At 49.4% G+C, this 19,543-nt stretch overlaps 1 protein-coding gene across 2 annotated transcripts in view; it reads right to left on the minus strand.

Moving 5' to 3' along the window:
* Positions 1-19,543, minus strand: part of LOC149334883 (ectonucleotide pyrophosphatase/phosphodiesterase family member 1-like) — a 65,640-nt gene that overhangs the window by 31,399 nt on the left and 14,698 nt on the right. For both annotated transcript variants that reach the window (XM_089551522.1, XM_089551521.1), the window contains exons 3-6: positions 17,800-17,832; positions 17,617-17,710; positions 12,573-12,639; positions 7,683-7,854 (exon numbers count right to left, since the gene is read on the minus strand). In XM_089551522.1, coding sequence (XP_089407648.1) covers positions 7,683-7,854; positions 12,573-12,639; positions 17,617-17,710; positions 17,800-17,832 — 366 coding nt within the window. The remainder of the gene's footprint in view (positions 1-7,682; positions 7,855-12,572; positions 12,640-17,616; positions 17,711-17,799; positions 17,833-19,543) is intronic.

Below are 19,543 nucleotides of genomic sequence, written 5' to 3' on the forward strand. Positions count from 1 at the left end.
GTCCTACGTTCGTTCAACTTTTTTTTTTTTCTGAAATTTCCTCGCCCTGTTTTCGCAATAATTTCGTCCAGCTCACGTGCATCATTTCTGCTTTTAGCGCCGCCCCGTTGTAGTTATTTTTCTGGAGCAGACGGCAGTCCCACCTCGAGCCTTCCCTCGGGCACTCTTTCATCTTCACTCATCAGAGTAATCAGAACAGACTCGTAATCATCAACAATACACCCCACCTCCTCTATCGTTCCGTTCAGAACGTTTCCCAACAACTTTTTTGCGTACGCTCGCCCATCGCTGGTAGTTCCGTGAGAAACTATTAACGCACGGGGACATCGAGACAGGTAGGGTCGCAGCATCGAGGGCGTGGTTCCAGAGGAAAGAACGGCCATCTCAGCCGCAGTAATAACGGCTATATAGTCGCGCCGTCCACTCCAGCAGCTTCGAGGAGGAAGAAGCAGGAACGGAAGACCTGATACCAACGGCGACCGGGTGTCGCGGATGGCCGAACTGGTTATGCCCGGTAGGAGTGCGTATACGGTGTCCCGCATAATTAATTAGAAATTAAATAAAAATGGCGTTCGGCCGCACAGGACTGCCAGCGTTCAAGTCACGCTCGGATCGGGGCGGCGTATTATCGTCCGCTTTGTCTAATAACAGGTCTGACGACAGCCTCGCCTAATTCATGCGCCAAGAGTAATAACCCGACATCGTACAGGCGCCGAGAAACGGCTGCATGCGCCAGCGCCCCCTAGCTGACGAGTGCACTGCGCGTGGTCCGTTCCAGAGCGTTTGGGCGGTCACGGTCAAAACCGAGTTAGCCGCATCAGCAGGGGCGTCTTGGTGTACGCCTGGCGTCAAAAGTTTACAGGCCACGCGAGTTGCGAAAAAGGTTCATTTCCCCCCAGGAAACACACAGCAGACTGCTCGCCTGTCATTTTCAAGCTGTGCACCTAGGCTATACGGAAACAGCCTTTTTCGGCGACTCGTGAGACTCCGTTAACTTTTGGCACCGGGTGTCTACAGTGGCGCTCACCGTTACCGCGAAACGCGAGCGCGTGCTTTTTTTGTTTAATTATTCCATCTCAATTATGCATCGCGAGTACAAGAGACCTCCTCCGGTATCAAGAAAGCACACGTAGCAGATGGCACGGCCCTAGAAGAGACGGCGCGGGCGTCTTAATGACGAAATGCACGCAAAATGCACGTGCATCCGTCCTCACGGTGATCACCACTCTACACGCGGGTGAGGCCTAGCTGTGCGGATGCAATGTCCGCTCATATAAGGTGATCGATGTCGGGCTGCCATGCAGGTTGACAATGGCCGACGTCATGTTATAATATAATACTGAATCTTGCTCGGCACGCCCCCATTTTATCATTTTATTTCGTTGCCTCTTCTGCTGTTGGAACGCGAACCCCCCCTGCCCCCCCCCCCCCCTCCCGAAAAAAAGTAAAAATAAAATAAAAACATATCAAGCCTGTACAAGATACAGCCAATCATCACCTTTATTGTGTATATGATACGCAGTCGTCATATCTGCGACTGTATGGGGGCAGAGACAGTCAAGTCTGGGACGAAGCAAACGTGTGAGCAAAGTTCTAGTTCCAAATTTTGCTAGCTGGCTGAAACTGAGCTGGTCTGCGATCACCCAGACTGCCACGTAAGCTTTTGAACTAAGCCTTTACGTAATGCGTGCATCATGCATCTATTAGCAGGAACCAACTCGTCGCTACAGCAGCAACTTGGTGACATACAGAGGTATGAACCGCCGTTGAAAACGATCTCCAGCAACGTATTCGCGTGACTCCCCAAGATAATACTCGTGGTTATGCACCGCCTGAACTAAATCGAGTGCGATGATCCGTTTGTTACGCTCACAGACGCATAGCACGTTGAACTTCGCGGCGTACGTCTGACCGGTTGAAAGTCTATCAGATTTGTAAACGTAGCAAAGGTGTACTTTAGTGAAAGCACCGCGCTTCAGGACACTCGCAACTTAGCGGCATCTGTTGGCCTGAAAGATAATTATCCTCAGCACTTGTGCGCTGTTTTTACGGTGTTAATTCCTGTCACACACATACAAAATAAAAAAAAAAAAGCTTTTGAAATCGAGTGCTTCAAATCACGAGCAAGTGACAGCGTGAACGGTGACACCCATCTGGCTTCGGCCCCCATTATTCCATCGCTATATCGCACCCATGCCGAAGCGCAGGGCTTCCGTTCCGCGCCACCAGGTGCCACTTTTGTACGCGTCTCCGCGGCGCCTAAGTGACGTTAGCTGGTCACCACCAGCTTCTGACGCCGCCGCCAGTGGTAATCCATCGCAGAAGTCTCACAGCGCAAAACCCAAGGGACGACACAGCGACAATCAAGACGGAAATACGTGGGCGCAAACTAAACGAGGCACAAAGAAAAAGAAGACACAGGACACGCACCGTCCTGTACCTCGTCTATAGTTTGAGCCCATGTATTTCCATCATGAACGGCCTCCAACTGTCCCAACTTTCCATCTTATTAGACAATCAAGACACTGTTTAACTCTTGATCCTATGCATCAGGTGTTTCTGGTATCAGCGCATGTGCTTCTTTGCTGTCTCTGTGCTTTGCTTGAGCTTTCCGCCGTAGCACTTCAGTCATGGATCACCAACTAGCCCACACCCTTACGCCGTTGAAAAGTTTTCGGTCCTGTATGGATTCAACACTGACGGCAGTTACTCGAGAGTGCAGCGCCATGGAATTTTAAACGCCTCACGAACCCTCCGCAGGAACCCTTGTCGGAGAATAAGTTCATTTTGTACCGAAAAATGTTAACGCCAACCACAGGTTCGGGTCAATAGATGAAGGACGTTTCGCCTTCCATAGGGAAGCCTTGTTCACTGCGAACTATGCTTGAGAAGCGCGATTAAATGTGTTTCATTATCGTCCGAGGCATCGTGCATACGTTGGCAGGAGATTACCTTCGTTGCAATTAAGTGTTTTCTTTGTTGACTAAATCAACAGCGACTCAGGGTATTGTCGTGAAAAGCCGTTTCTTTCCTTGGCAATGACAGAAGCCTCTTCCCACCAGATTTGATGTTCTGCCGTATACGACGTGCTACGCTAGCGCGCTGGAAACAACTTTCTTCTTTTCCACGTCCTTCTTCATCACCATTACCATCATCATGATCAGCCTGACTACGCCCACTGCAGGGCAGATGCCTCTCCATGTCTCTCCAATTAACCCTGTTCTTTGCCAGTTGGGGCCAGCGTATCCCCGCAAACTTCTTAAATCTCATCCGGCCACCTAACTTTCTTCCGCCTCCTGCTACGCTTTCCTTCTCTTGGAACTCACTATGTTACCCTTAACGACCAGCGGTTATCTTGCCTTCGCATTACATGCCCTGCCCAAGCCCGTTTCGTCCTCTTGATTTTGGGCGCCTTTAAAAATTCCCGCTCTCACCTACGTGAACAATTTTTCTTTGCTTAGTTTGTCTTTCACCTTCACCTGCTCGTACCGTAACTTGCGGGTGGGAGCGCGGGCAACGAGCACGTCGTACTCACGCAGGACGCGTCCCAGCGCTTCATTTATGCCATGGCACATAAGGCGTGGCGGCTATAGACCAGATTTTTTTACCCTCGCACGCAGGCTGTGGGCGCGCTCCTACTCTCGACACCAGTCGCCATCTGTCGGCGCGCGCGGCCCGAGGGACTGCGGGTCGCGCCGGCGCCGCGCATAGAACGCATGTTTCCGTGTTCGCTTCTGCCGTTGCTGTGCTTCATCAGCTAACGTATGAGGGTGTGTGCTGTGCGTCACTACTCACATTTTCCCTCTTCCAGACAGTACTGCGGTTATCTTGCGCGCAGTTACTCGTTAACGTGACATCCGAGGGTAGTCGACCAGGTAGTGTACGGACTGGAAACCGGCACTTCTAAGCAGATTTCTGCGCTGTCGTGTCGTTTGTTGTCGCCGTTTACGTGCGATATCATCTATGATAATTTTATGCATCAGAATGTAGATCTACTGATTTGACTCAGTGGAGTATAGTAACTGGATAGGCGAGCTGCAGACTGAAGGTTGTCCCGACGGAGCGCGTGTTTTCGATCACCAGTACGTGTTCGGCATCCTTGCGCTGAGCTTGCTCTTGTTCCCATTAAACACATTTCATGACACGATTGTAAGCACGACCGCTACCGATTTCAGCTGCTTTTTCTGCACGCATGTCAGAGGGATCTGGGGGGTAAAGGTTTATCTATAGTATCTTTCTGCTGTTGGTATCTACACTAGTTTGGTTTGGTTTATTAAGGTTTTACGTCCCAAAGCGACTCGGGCTATGAGGGACGCCGTAGTGAAGGGCTCCGGAAATTTCGACCACCTGGGGTTCTTTAACGTGCACTGACATCGCACAGTACACGGGCCTCTAGTATTTCGCCTCCATCGAAATTCGGCCGCCGCGGCCGTGATCGAGCCCGCGTCTTTTGGGCTAGAGCCGAGAGCCGTAACCACTGAGCCACCGCAGCGGTGCGGTATCTACCTTATCCATAGGAAAATACTATGCGCGATTTCATTACATTTTCTACACTTAGCCAAACGGCTACGCAACGCTCTCACACGCGGCGAGAGCTCCTGAATAAAATAACGCGACTTCGAACCTCAGAATTAGTGAAAGCTGGATTAGCTGCTCATATCTATTCAAGCTTTGATAAATTAAGCGAAAGTACGTTTTTATGCACCAGGTTGCATAAATAAACCATGGCAAAATTTGTTTTCTGTTGGCACTGCGACGCAGTTGAGCTCACAGGGGTAATTTGTTGATAACTGGCGCGGCGACAAGAAGGCCCTGTTTGTGGAGGGGGGCTTTATGGCCGGCCGGCAGGAAGGAATAAGAGTGCATGGGAATTGGAACTGCATGCTAGCCGCACATCTAATGCTTGATATTGAACAAAAATTTTCTTTGCGGTGGAGCACCAAGACGGAATTCGATATAAGCACAAGCGCGTTTTAATCTGAATGTCAAACTTAATGTCATTAAAATACGTCAATGTTATCGCTTTGATAACGTAAATACTTCCTGCAACACAGCCACGCAGCGGAAGTATGCTCGACAATGTTTCTTTAGCGCCCGAAGCGCGGCTATATGCAGGCGCGGCCGCGGAACTGCCGCAGCCCCGCAGTCCCCAAAGAAACGCCCGCACCGCGGCGCGCCAGTCGGCGCAAAATGGCCGCGCCCGGGAGAGGCTAAAAAATCTGGTCAGATTTTTTTACCCTCGCACGCAGGCTGCGGACGCGCGCCTACTCTCGACGCCAGTCGCCATCTGTCGGCGCGCGCGGCCCGAGGGACTGCGGGTCGCGCCGGCGCCGCGCATAGAACGCATGTTTACGTGTTCGCTTCTGCCGTTTTGTGCTCCATCAGCTAACGTATGAGGGTGTGTGCTGTGCGTCACTACTCACATTTGCCCTCTTCCAGACAGTGCTGCGGTTATCTTGTGCGCAGTTACTCGTTAACGTGACATCCGAGTGTAGTCGACCAAGTAGTGTACGGACTGGAAACCGGCACTTCTAAGCAGATTTCTGCGCTGTCGTGTCGTTTGTCGTCGCCTTTTACCTGCGATATCATCTATGATAATTTTATGCATCAGAATGTAGATCTATTGATTTGACTCAGTGGAGTAGTAACTGGATAGGCGAGCTGCAGACTGAAGGTTGTCCCGACGGAGCGCGTGTTTTCGATCACCATGTACGTGTTCGGCACCCTTGCGCTGAGCTTGCTCTTGTTCCCATTAAACACATTTCATGCAGAGGATTGTAAGCACGACCGCTACCGATTTCAGCTGCTTTTTCCGCACGCATGTTAGAGGTATCTGGGGAAAGGTTTATCTATAGTATCTTTCTGCTGTTGGTATCTACCTTAGCTTGGTTTGGTTTATTAAGGTTTTACGTCCCAAAGCGACTCAGCCTATGAGGGACGCCGTAGTGAAGGGCTCCGGAAATTTCGACCACCTGGGGTTCTTTAACGTGCACTGACATCGCACAGTACACGGGCCTCTAGAATTTCGCCTCCTTCGAAATTCGGCCGCCGCGGCCGGGATCGAACCCGCGTCTTTTGGGCCAGAGCAGAGAGCTGTAACCACTGAGCCACCGCAGCGGTGCGGTATCTACATTATTCATAGGAAAATATGCGCGATTTCATTACATTTTCCACACTTAGCCAAACGCCTACGCAACGCTCTCACACGCGGCGAGAGCTCCTGAATAAAATAACGCGACTTCGGACCTCAGAATTAGTGAAAGCTGGATTAGCTGCTCATATCTATTCAAGCTTTTATAAATTAAGCGGAAGTACGTTTTTATGCACCAGGTTGCATAAACCATGACAAAATTTGTTTTCTGTTGGCGCTGCGACTCAGTTGAGCTCACAGCGGTAATTTGTTGATAAACTGGCGCGGCGACAAGAAAGCCGTTTGTGGAAGGGGGGGCTTTATGGCCGGCAGGAAGGAATAAGAGTGCATGGGAATTGGAACTGCATACTAGCCGCACACCTAATTCTTGATATTGAATAAAAAGTTTCTTTGCGGTGGAGCACCAAGACGGAATTCGATTAAGCACGAGCGCGTTCTAAGCGCCGGCACAATTAACTTGAATGTCAAACTAAATGTCATTAAAACGCGTCAATGTTATCGCTTTGATAACGTAAATACTTCCTGCAACACAGCCACGCAGCGGAAGTATGCTCGACAATGTTTTTTTAGCGCCCGAAGCGCGGCTATATGCAGGCGCGGCCGCGGTACTGCCGCAGCCCCGCAGTCCCCAACGAAACGCCCGCACCGCGGCGCGCCAGTCGGTGCAAAATGGCCGCGCCCAGGAGAGGCTCAAAAATCTGGTCTATACACCTTTCCAACCTGGGCGCTGCCATATTGTTTCCGGCGGCGGAACCGGTTTCCAGCAGTCCAGAGAGGAGGCGTTTCGCCGCTTCCACCATGCTAGCGCTAGGTGCCCACTGCAGTCCAGGGAACAATATGGCAGTGCCCAGGGAGCGCTTTTTGGAAAGGTCTATAGTAATCGGCAGTGGTCGCCAACAGGTTTCGCTTGGTGCAACGAGCGACACTCCACGGAATCTACAAAATCCTTGGGGTGGCCACAACTTCTTAAATCACGGCCCACTTGCATTCGAATCACATCCGATGCAAGATACTGAGATTTTGAGCACATTTTTTGGGCTCGCTGATTGAGCGAAGCCGCAACAGCGCTTTCGTAGCAGGCCGGGTGCACGGAGTTTAAATGGAGACGGGTATCCTTCCTAAAAACTTGGAACGAAGGGTGGCCGCCATGCCACTCCGCTGACACGTCCAAAAAAGGCTGTCAGTTGTTAACCACCTCCTCGACAGCAGACTTAATCGCTTCTTCCATGCTGTTAAGTTGGTCTGTGAAAGCAGCGAGTGCGTCCTTCCTGATGATACAATCATCGGTGTATCGCAAGAACACCTTAAGTCGAGGGTTGAATGAAGTCCGTTTTTCTATTGCCTCGATGGTTCGTCATCTATTGGCCTAAACCTTTCGTCGGCATTACCCTTTGTTCGGTAGAAAAGGCACCCTTCACGTGGAAACATGAATAAAAGTATAGTTGGTCGCTACAGCTTAGCGTAACAGTGTGAAAAATCGCGTTGCATCCCATTCAATTGCGGCGTGACGTAACACGCGGCCACGACTCACGGTGGCGATGGTGAAGTGGTTGGGGAACGTCTTGGTGGGGAACACGGGTCGCATGAAGGGTGCCTTGACGCCGCACTGCGCCAGCCGCTCCAGCGACGGGTTCAGCCCACGGGTCAGGTAGTCCGCCCGGAAGCCGTCCAGGGAGATCAGCACCAGCGGGGGATCCGAGAAGCTGCATGCGCACTCAGGCTGCGTCAGTGACCCTCGCAGTATGCAGGGTCACGGAGCAAGGGTTAATTACTCTCACCGCGATAAATATTCACTCGATTGCTGTAACCGGCGCTGCGTGCTAAGAATGAAAGTCGGTGTTTTCATTTATGCCAGATGATGATCCCCTTGTTGGTCAAATGTTTTAGGGGAATCCCCCAAGGTGGAGTATACTTGTAATAAGGGAGTAATTACTCATTGACATCCACCCAAGCGCAGCCATACGGCTACAAAGGAAAGCTACACAGCTTCCTCAGAAACTTCGTAGTTAAAGAAAAATTCGTCCTGGTCCGGGGTTCGAACCCGGGACCACTGCTTCACCGGAGCAGTCGCTCTACCAACTGAGCTAGCCGGGAGGGCTAGCATACGGCACGGCGAGAGCGAATTGATCGATAACTCGAAGTGGGAACAGTGTTGGTCAAATGTTTTAGGGGAACACTGTTCCCACTTCGAGTTATTGATCAATTCGCTCGCGGCCCTACCATAAGCCACTTGCCGTCCCGGTTAGCTCACTTGGTAGAGCGACTGCTCCGGTGAAGCGGTGGTCCCGGGTTCGAACCCCGGACCAGGACGAATTTTTCTTTCACTGCGAAGTTTCTGAGGAAGCTGTGTAGCTTTCCTTTGTAGCCGTATGGCTGCGCTTGGGTGGATGTCAATGAGTAATTACTCCCTCATTACACGATCCCCTTGTGTTTGCCGCACCCCGGAAATTAGTGAGCTTTTGTCATGAAATGAATAAATCGAGGAAAAAAGTTGCTAACACATGTGGTATCGCACATAAAGGAAAGTTCGTAAAATCTGTGACCGATATAGTCTAAAAAATTCCCTTGTCATGCGGCATGAGTTGCATGGGTCAATCAAGCGGATGTCTAAACACCAGGTTAAAAGAGCACAGTAATGACCTTGGAAAAATAACGAATCCTGGAAACCTTGCCCTCCATTGCGCAATTCAAAAATGTTCACCTTACTTTGAACGGACTACAATTTTAGCTCGTGCAAGGGACAAGAAATAAAGAGAAATAAAAGAAGCTTTTGAGGTACGGCAGGCCGGTGAAGACGAGTGCGTAAGCACACTCTTGGTGTTGTTATCAAGTGACGAGTTAGAACTAATCAAGAAACGAAGAAGCGTGCGACATAGCCAGTGACAATGGATTCATTGTTTTGAGCATGTGCATGAAATGTATTTATGTGTCCTCGTACCAGAATAAATCTCGGTAGTTAGCGCACGCTTGTCCTGTGTCCGTCGATCCAGTTGTTTTTTGGACCGTGTGTAGCGCGTTATTCCCCTAAAATGTACAACCAACTATAGCCCACATTGCTGCCTTGCTAACACTTAGCACGCTGTCGCGTACGCGAATGGGGAATATGCTAAACAAGCGAGGGAGGCGGGGAAAATAGTTTACGTATAGGTGATAACACTTAGGCGCTATTTCTTCATCTCCACCAGGGCAGGTTTCAGGAGATAGCATCATCTGACACAAGAGGGATGTGCACGTAAGCCGTCCGTTTTTAGAAGGTAGATAACAGGATTAAAATGAGGGAACAAAATTCTGGACGGATTCAGTGACAAAAAGCGCGAATTGAGACTGGGACGAAGGAAGATGCACAAGGACGAGCGCTGTTCTTTTGTTTCTTCCTTCGTGTCGGTCTCAGGTGGCTCTGTTTCTACAGTATGAATTACCAACCCGACCAAGCTTCTGTTATGACTAGGCGGATGCCCCTAATGAAGCGCCAAAGCTAGCGTTTCAGTGGTATAGTGGACAAGTAGACCCTTTGTAACGACTCCGTTAGGGGCGGCGCTCTCCGACGCACTGCTTAAAGCCGGGAGTTACAACCGGCCCTATAGGTCGAGCATTATCTTCGCCGCTTGATAATCGGATTTCAGAATCATTACGCTAGTCGGTGGCAAAACAACATGGTTCAAACTACGCTAAGGGCGAGGATGGTGTAAAATATACGCGAATAGCGAGGACGACAGTGACTTCGCAGTGGTATGGTGCTTTGTCTTCTGTCGTCCTCGTCCCTTACAGCGCAGTCTATACTACGTTGTTAAGCGGCCTGCGAACACTGCAAAACCACATGCAAACGGCCCTTCGTACGCGTCAATATTCGAAGACGCGACGTAGGCGTATACACTGCACCGATTCGCGCGTGCTTACCCCAAAGAAACGAATAAACAACTGCCGCCGAGGTGGCTCAGGGGTTATGGTGCTCGGCTGGTGACCCGAAAGACGCGGGTTCGATCCCTGCCGCGGCGGTTGAATTTCTTTGGAGGAGAAATTCTAGAGGCCCGTGTGCTGTGCGATGTCAGTGCACGTTAAAGAACCCCAGGTGGTCAAAATTTCCGGAGCCCTCCACTACGGCGTCTCTCATAGCCTTAGTCGCTTTGGGACGTTAAACCTCATAAACCAAACCAAACCAATAAACAACTATACAACACTTTACATCAGAATCAAAGCAACCACCCCTCCCCCCCCCAAAAAAAAAAATAAATAAAAATAAACAAGACACGTTATCGGACTGGCCATATGACACTTAAGATATGTGACGCCAGTATGTTCTATTGCCCTTGACGGCTACTACGAACTCTTGCCACCCCCGGAAGGAGTGCTCTCTTCCCACCCAGCACTGGCGTAGGGGGAAGAGGCCCAAGAGCCTCTTTCCCGCCTTCCTTCCCATCAGTCTCTGCCCTGCCTTTGTTTACAGGCGTTGCCTCTCACCGCTTAATGCGCGTGTTCGTGTAAGGAGTGGCTCCGTCGTCGAGACGGGTTAATGACGTAAGCCATCGTTAACCCATCTTCGCTGCATAGACGCGCAACTGTAGGCCGTACAGCATCTTGTCGAGATGGGCGGATTTGTGAATAAGGCATGAGAGCTGGGCGGTAGAGATTCATTTTCCCTTTATCAGTATAACGTCCGAACGTTCGGCGACGCATTCCTTGTCTGCTCCACGGCTAATGTGCATCTCTTCGTTTCCAGGTTAATTGTCCATTCTCTTGCCAAAGGGTACGGCGGCAATGCCTCACAGATTTATTAACGATGACGGCATCATGTTTGAGTGAAGAGATCCAATCTACTTTTTGTATACATTACAATTTGTTTGACCCGTAGCGTCTGTCGATCCAGCGAGAACAACGTATTTGATCGTTAATAGGGGATGGCGTGTAGCAGGACGGATCGCTGGACCTAACATCTTTCTCCTTCCACGGAGGAGAACTTATTTCAGTGCAAGGATGAGAGACGAGGTATCACTCGCTTGCTTAAATGATGGACCCCTACTTCAGGAGGTAGCGGTTTGGAGCAGTGTTCGCATCCCTTTGTAAAATATTCGTAATGCGCCTCTACTGGTCAGCTTACGTTCAAAGAGGAACATGGTTGTTGCGCTGAGGTACACAGCGATTTGAATTGAACTTATTTCATCAGAAGAACTAAAAGAATTCCCGGGCAGAAAGCTGTTTTGTCAGCTTGACGTAGCCAGGAAAATCAAATAGAATCGACATATAATGTAAAAAACATGGTACACACGATGTGACGATGATAGTATACATGATGCCTACTATATCTCCAGAACATTAGCATTATAACCATCATTATCAGAAACTTCATGAGCACTTTAGGACCAAGGGCTCTCCATAATCTCCATTTGCCCTCTTCTGCGTCGGCCGCGTCTGTACACATGTACCAACGCAACGAATTTCTGAATTTCATCCGCCCACCTGACATTCGGTAGAGCCTGGCTATAGTTTTTTTCTTTCCAGATAATCCGTTCTCTTATACCTCACCAACAATACTTCATCCTTTCCCTTGCATTGCATGCATTTCGTGCACATTTATTTCATCCTCCTGATATTTGCTAGGATGTCATCAACTTTGGAACGATCATTTCTTTTTTAATTGAGAAGATGCGAGAACGAGCGACTCAGGAAATATGCACAAAAACTAAAAAAAAAAATAACTCAGCGGTGCAGATTAAATGGCCGACAATAATGCCTGCAGCAACTGTGCGCCTGTTTTTAAGAGACGGACGATACTTAACAGAAGTGAAAGTAAACACGCGCTGTTGGCCCTGGTAGCCTTCTACATCGAAAAAAGAGAACAGACTGAATAGGTTATACGTCTTTATCTCTGTATGCAACTGAATATGCGATTTCTTCAACTCATCTCTATGATAGTTGTCTTCTCTATGATAGTTATCATCTCTATGATAGTTATCATCTCTATGATGTTTTTTTGAGTGCTTGTAATCCTGCATGCATGGCTAAGAGTCGACTGGAGATTGCAGCCCACAAGACTGAAGACCAACTTTCATATCAGCTAACGCCATTGTACGTCTCGTCTCTGTGCTCATGTGCTACGTTGTTTTCAGTCGACAGGTAGAACCAAGTTCAACCAACCAGCCCCAATCGTCTGCTCTCGCGGGTATACCACTGTGTATTTTCGTGTTCTTCGGGCGAAATAAAGCAGCTGTAAGTAGCGCTTGTGGTCGTCGCCTCCAATGTGATCTGTCTTCTGTTCGCACTCATCTTTTTCCCACTGTTATGCACAAACTGTCCTAAATTGAGATTCTTCTCTATCCGAATAAACAGTTCACTCACTAATGGAGCATTATGGGCAACATCGTGAGCTCGTGACCGGAGCTAAACGCGCGATTTGCGGCTGCGAGGCCCATAGAGGCAGGCTCACCCTTCGGGGCATACGTCTTCTTCGGTGATGCACGGCAGACGCTGCCATTCCGAGTCGAACAGTTCCTCTGGGGAATCGCAGAGTCCGCGAAGACATCGGTGAAAAGAAAGAAAAGTGTCAGTCAGTGAATTCTGTTCCTCAGCATCACTTTGTGGCTCGCATCGCGACCACAGACCACCGACCATCCACCTCTCATTCAGGAGGTGCTGGGTTCGATCCCAAGTACTGTCGGGTGTCCACCGGTTTCCTGACGGGTGCAAGATTTCCCCCGGCATGATGCTGGGCTCTTTTGGGGTGAATTGCTTGAACCCCCCCCCCACCTCCCCCCACGGTTGATAAGTCCTCAAGGGACCGAAACTTGTGTGTGTTGTGTTGGGTTTAACGGCGCATAAGCGGCTAAAGCTATCATGCGCCAAGCTCAGGGTAGAGAAAATTGTTTTATATAGGATGTTATACAAAAGTGTAAATCAACGGTGGCGTAATGGGCCTAAAAAGTTATTTCGAGCAACCTAGTAAAAATATAGGACCAAATTTTAGAAGTGACTTATGGTAAAAGCTTTAAAGAAGGTCAGGTAACCTCTGCAACCAACCTTGGCTGCGCAAGGATGTCGAGGCTCCCTACAAGTTGAATAAAGACCTCAGCCTCCTTCTCAGGACGAGAGAGTGGCTTGAGTGTGGTTCAAAACTTGTGTTGCAAAGCCCATTCCGGCTCTCTTTTCTGCTCAAGGTGGGGTGAAAGACCCACTGTCCAAGAATTTTACCCAAGAGAAGCCGATCATCAAGTCAGAGGAAAGGTGGTACTCACTGTATTTTCGCTGGGTACCACCCGGCGGCACTGGAGATAGAACCCCGCACCTCCCGCATTAATTGCATACTGATAACTCTTCATATGTGAGCTCTCTGTGCAGCAGGCATCACATTATTCCTCGTTTTTAGTCGAGCAGACTCTTTCCCTAATCTCCGACAGCTGCAGCTATACGAAGCCAGTAGCATCAAAAAATAAAGTAGTTGTAGGGAATCCACCACCAAGAACGTCTGCTATCATTTAGCCTTAAAATGAAGTTCTCTAGCGGGAAAAGGCGGTCCACAAGACGTACACCTGACAGTGGGAGTTAAAATCGTGTTAGAGCTGTGCACGGGCCGCAAATTTCAGCCCGCGCCCGGCCCGAGCCCTACACTACTGACGGAGGCCCGGCCCGGCCCGACACTGAAGAAACCTAAGCCCGCCTGGGCCCAGCCCGAGTTAAGGCCCGGCCCGGGCCCGGCCCGACCTGCAAAACTGAAATTGAAGTGACGATGAAACAGAAAGAGATAATTTAAGGAAAATCAGTCTATTTCAATGTTTTTAAAATGCTCGGCTCTCATGGTCTAGATGAAAATTAGTGACTATATGCAAACACGGGGCATGTAGAGAGTTATCACTGCAAGTTATTATGTATGGTGACTCGCGGAGGCACTCGAATCGTCACGGAGGGGGCGACCCAATGAGTCGCCAGCGACATTTTTGATGCCCGATTTCGCTGCCCTCCGTGACGAATCGAGTCGCGCGACCTCCGTGCATTCACGTGACGGCAACTAAACTATGCGCCTACGCAGGTAACCATGGCGAGCAAGAAGATAATGGTCACAACACGTCGTTGTTGCCACACGAGCGAGAATCCTGTTGTCCCGTACATGTGATAATGACCCCCCACCCCTCCCACCCGGCCCCGTCAACGCGTGGCGGAGGGTACTTTTGCGAGTGCCTTCGGTTCGACACACCTCCCCTTCCTTTGTGCAGTGTCATTTGGGCTCGTGAGGCCACTCATGTGGAAATTAGTTTCGAACCTTGCAACAGTAGGGCGGCTGGAGCCACGCAGGAGCAATCGCGATCGCGAAGCCCGGCCGGCCCGTCCGAGATAAAAATACCGTGGCCCGAGCCCGGCCCGGGCCCGGGTGAATAGACTTCCGCAAGACCCGAGCCCGGCCCGCGGGCCGGGCCGGGCCGGGTACGGGCTTTCGGGCCGGCCCGAGCCCGTGCACAGCTCTAAATCGTGTCCCCCCTATGCGAAAGGGCTTTTACCGGGGCATGTTCTGTGCGTGCGGCCGAGAGAAAGACACGTTTAAAGAGCTTCCAGCTGGCCTAGATTTTTAGGGCGTAGCTCCTGAGTGACCCTCACGGGTTTCCGCGGCGGCTTTGGGGCGATGTTGTAACCGGAGGGAGGTAGCCACGGGAGCCACTCGGGTGGGTCCATATAGCGGAGGGTGGCCGGAAGGTGACGCAGAAGCGCGGCACATGAGCATCCGGTCAGTTCTACCGCGATCAGTGACCAGACGCAGCTGCTAAATGCGCCGCCTGAGCAGAGGCTCAGCGACGTCCCGATCCATGGCTGCACCCGCGGCCGAAGAAGAAGGTGACCGCAGTGATGAGACGGCGGGCGCTGACGTTTAAAGCGACAGAACTGAACAAGTTACGTGATGGCGCACGTAGAGGGAACAAGCTACAAAACTGACAAGTGGATAATACGTCCGGCCAGTTCTTCTACAGCGATGAATGAGGCAGACGAATCTGCTAGACGCCCAGAGAGTAGAGCTGTGCTCAAAATCGAATTACCTCAGTGGTAGACGTGTGGGATTTTTTTTATTCTTTTTACCACGTAATTATGAAATCATTCAGAGAATACGAGAAATGAGACATGGTCTCACTTCTTTACAGCGCTTTCTCGGAATCGAACTATTTTGCTTTAAAATGCTGTGGATTCAGGTCGGACGACTTATTCTACAGTGAAAGAACATGCGTGAAATGTGAACATGACTAAGCTGTTCGGTTCAAAGTCACGCCGTAAACTGGAATGCCAGCAACATCTTACGAAAGTGTGAAAAAAAAAATACGACAGAGCTTGATACTGGAGCTGGAGACTTAGATTACGTACCTAACTTCCGAAACGAAGGTTGTTACGACCGACGAAATTTCTACGCAGTCACTTGTGTCTACACGTTTTCTCATTTTATCCCAAAAAGACTTGTTACGACAGAGCGACGAATTTGTTTTCTCCTCTCGTGTCCTGGTCTCTATTTGTCCTCCCTCGGTGTTTCTTGAAGCGGCCACTTAAGGGCGCTGCGGGCGCTCTGGGTTGTGGTGTCGATGACGCTTTTTTTGTCTGCATGCCCGTACGATAGATAAGCGCATAACCAGAGTCTTCAATGCTTTTTCTGTATGCTAACCAACTTCGGCCACATTTTAGAGCGCAGCTCTTTGGCGTCCGTTCCTGGGTTTCGCGTCGGCGTCGGCGTCGGCCTCGTAACCAGCTCCGCCCCCAATGTCATGCTTTTCAATTGGTCGAAATGCTCGTGACGTCACAGTGCGCGAATTTCAAATGGGGCCAATTGTACTTTGGCTAGTAACCATGCAACCAATCAAAGGGATCGTATAGTGATGCTGCAACTAAGTTGGACTGAGTTTAGTTAATTGCTTAATTAATCAATTAGCCTAATTAATATAGAGGAGAATGAAGAGGTCAGAAAGAAAAGAAAAGAAAGACGCGCGCCGCAGCGACAACAGCGTCCGCGGAAGGAGACGCTGCTGAAAAAAAACAGATAAGTACGAAGCCGCGTTCCCTCCACCACAACGCACTTCCCCACTCAGTAAGACGTTGCTCGTTTCATATACGTTGTGTCGAACATCGTAGACAGTTCCAACAATTGACAGGTTAATGACAGAACACAATGGATAGAAATGCAATAATGTAAATATGAAATAGCCTAATTAACCTTTCTAGTTAGACCGCATAAATCTATAAAACCGAGAACGAAATTGGTCGAGTTGGGGAATCGAACCAGGGCCTCCGGAGTGCGATACGAGCACGCTAGCCACTCCGTAATGCCAGCTGAATGGTTTGGAATGAACAAAGGCGCGTCTAGCTAATACGGCGTCTTCGTTCACTCCCATCTTCCCCCTTCCCCTTACGGCGAGGTGCAGGTGTCCACCCAGGTATGCGAGAGAGATACATTTCCTTTCCTCAAAAAATAAATTTACCGTCCAGCAAGGCGTACAGCCGAATTGGCGATGGCGTTCTGTGGACTCCCTGGCAGCGTTGCAAGACGCTGTCGCGTTCCACTCTTACAGGCGAAGCTTAACATGTTAACCACACATCAGTAACACACGCAGACAGCCAATGGACGCGTCATTCGCTGGCAGCACTTGATTCATCATTCACAACCACATTCTTAACGTACGCTCCCTTGCCGCACATGCCAAGGACGTACACCACGATCACATTCTGCGCCATTCCTCTGTACTTTGCTTTGCTGAAACCTGGATGGATCCCGAAGAACCTCTCGAAATCATAGATTTCCTATACTGCTGTGGTGCTCGCAGAGACCACAACACAGCGGCGGGAGTCGCTATCTACTTGCGCACAGGTCTCTCTGCAATACCAGTCGAAATGTTTGGCACGTCACATGAAGTTGGCGAACTGTGCGCCGCAAAGTTGCCCAACGGCTTGCTGGTAGTAGCTGCCTACTTCGCCCCTACCGCACTCACGAAAGACGTCGTGCACTTCCTGCAACTCGCATTAACCGTCCATCGATCCACACCGATGTTAGTAGTGGGGGACTTTAATGTTGACATAAAGACAAACAGCAATTTCCTAACACTTATGCGGGAGAACATCCCGTTCCTCTCGCTCGTAACGCGTCCCACGGCTGTGACAACCTCGCGAGGCACTTGTATAGATCTTGTCTTTGAGAATCAAGCATTGGTGTACCAAGTCGAACATATATCAGTCTATTTCTCCGACCACAAAGCTTCCTTCATGACTGTCAAGAACTGTTAGTGGAATCTTTGTTAAAGGAATACGTGTGAAAAATAAAAAAAAAACTCTGTGATAGCGCATACATGTGTTGCTCGATTTCTTTGCCTCAATCTATCGAAAAGGTGAAACAGCTTTTTGCTGCGCTCAAATTTCGCATTAGGAAGTAACGTAATCGTCGGTAATTTTTTATATGCAAACAACATTAGCCGCTATGGGCTGCAATGTCCCAAACCGGTGCTGCGTCTACGCACCGGAGAGATTCCCCTGTTGGTCCCGGCTCCTCTTTCCGGTGTGCAGGCCGTGGAAGTAGCCGCCCAGGAAAGAAGACACCAGCAGGACCACCGCCTGCGCGACACAGCGCACCAGCGGAGAACGTGAACAGCGATTTCCTTCCGTAAACCGGCAGCAAAGACATCCGGCCGTTGTTCACTCACCAGCAGGCAGACGACCAGGATGCGCTTCCAGCTCTGCGCAGAGGTAAACGTTAAATTAAAACCCCATTTGGAGAGGCCTGAGGGCGTCGATAATTGTTGCTAGGGGAGGGAAGCGTAGCAGGGGGTGGCAGAAAGTTAGGTGGTACAAGATACTCTAGGAATGAGCAGCGCACTAGCACAAACACGGGGGAAGAAGGGGCGAGACACAGCGCTGACTAACAAGTGAAAGTTTTATTCCGAGCGCCTCTGTTTAAGTGCAAGTAGCCACATCTGATAAAACACGGGAAAAAAAGAGATTGAAATCTACGATGATGCAAGAAACTCGTGCTCGTTTTTTTACATGGAGATGGACGGAGTGTTAACGCATGCCGGAACTAGATATGACTGAATATGTTCTTTGCGGCAAAAACTCACAAAATTGACGTCCCCTTATGCGTCATTGTGTCTGAGAATGGCGCATGGCAAAAGTGCTTGGGGAAATTTCCAGAAGAGAAACTTTCTTTGCTAACTATTGACGGTCCCTTCGAGGTCAAGAAATCTGACGACGCAGTTGATTTTCTAGAGGATAACCAAAACAAGAGGTTGCGTGCTTTTTCCTTTGACGTAAAAGATTTATATTACTCTATTCCTCACGACAAACTTATGACTTGCATTAGTGACGCGATTGATAGTCACGGAGCTGTAGTTTTTCAGAATGCTTCAGGCCTCTCCGTGAATAACTTTTTAAACTTGCTGCAAACCTATCTTGAATCCACCTATGCAGAATGGGATGACCGCATTTTCATCCAAAAAGAAGGCATCCGCATAGGAGCGTGCATCGTACCTTTACTCAGTGACCTGTATCTAGCGATGAATGATAGAAAACTTAGATTGTTTCTAGGGTTCCAGCGTCAGAAAGGTTTTCCGTTTTGTTGATGATTACTTGGTTTTAATTGAATGTGACCGTGCAGTTTTTCACACAGAAGTGAATTCGATATGTTCTGTTTTCTCTGGTGTCCTTTAGCTACTTGCTATTACTCATGAAGTACCTGCTAATGATTGCATAAAGTTCCTTTTTTGACTTTATTTCACTGCTCAGCATGTGTGCTGCAGTGGTCCTTCAACCCAGGGGAGGAAAGGCTTTACTTCCGTACTGTTCCAGCCATTTCGAACTTGTAAAACGAGGCATTGCTGCGTCCTGTTTTAACAATACCCTCAAGAAATCGTGTTTGCATATGACTGGTCACAGTTTTTCAATCTAGGCTGAAAAGCTTACTGCTTCTGGTTATCCCATCAACCTTCTCGCCTCTGTAGCTGAGGGGATGTAAAAAAAGTTGAAATGTGGCACTTCCTCTCCTAGCAGTCGAACAAATGTGGCGGTCATTCCGTACCTTCATGCCGTGTCTCACAATCTGAAAAGGATTTGGGAAAAAAGCGGGAGTGGACGTTTTATTTTTGGCTCCGCTGCGATTGGATATCTTGTTCGCACGTGTAAACGCACCGGAAAAGCACGTAAAAATTGTCCCCGTCTGCATGAAAAAGCACCGAAACAAGTTTGTACCCAGCAAAGGCAACATTGTATACTCTCTCCCTCTGTCCTGTGGCAATTACTACGTTGGTCAAACTAGTCGTAGTTAAACGACAGGCTGAGTGAACACTGTAATAATGTAAAAAAAAAATGCTGCTCGCAACATCGGGATTGATTGCCGTGATTGCGCTTGTCATCCGCAGGTCGAGAAATGTGAAGTTGTCGCATATCACAAAG

Source organism: Amblyomma mixtum, chromosome 7 (genome assembly GCF_055824585.1).
Source record: "Amblyomma mixtum isolate Tamu chromosome 7, ASM5582458v1, whole genome shotgun sequence".
Taxonomy (NCBI): Eukaryota; Metazoa; Arthropoda; class Arachnida; order Ixodida; family Ixodidae; genus Amblyomma; species Amblyomma mixtum.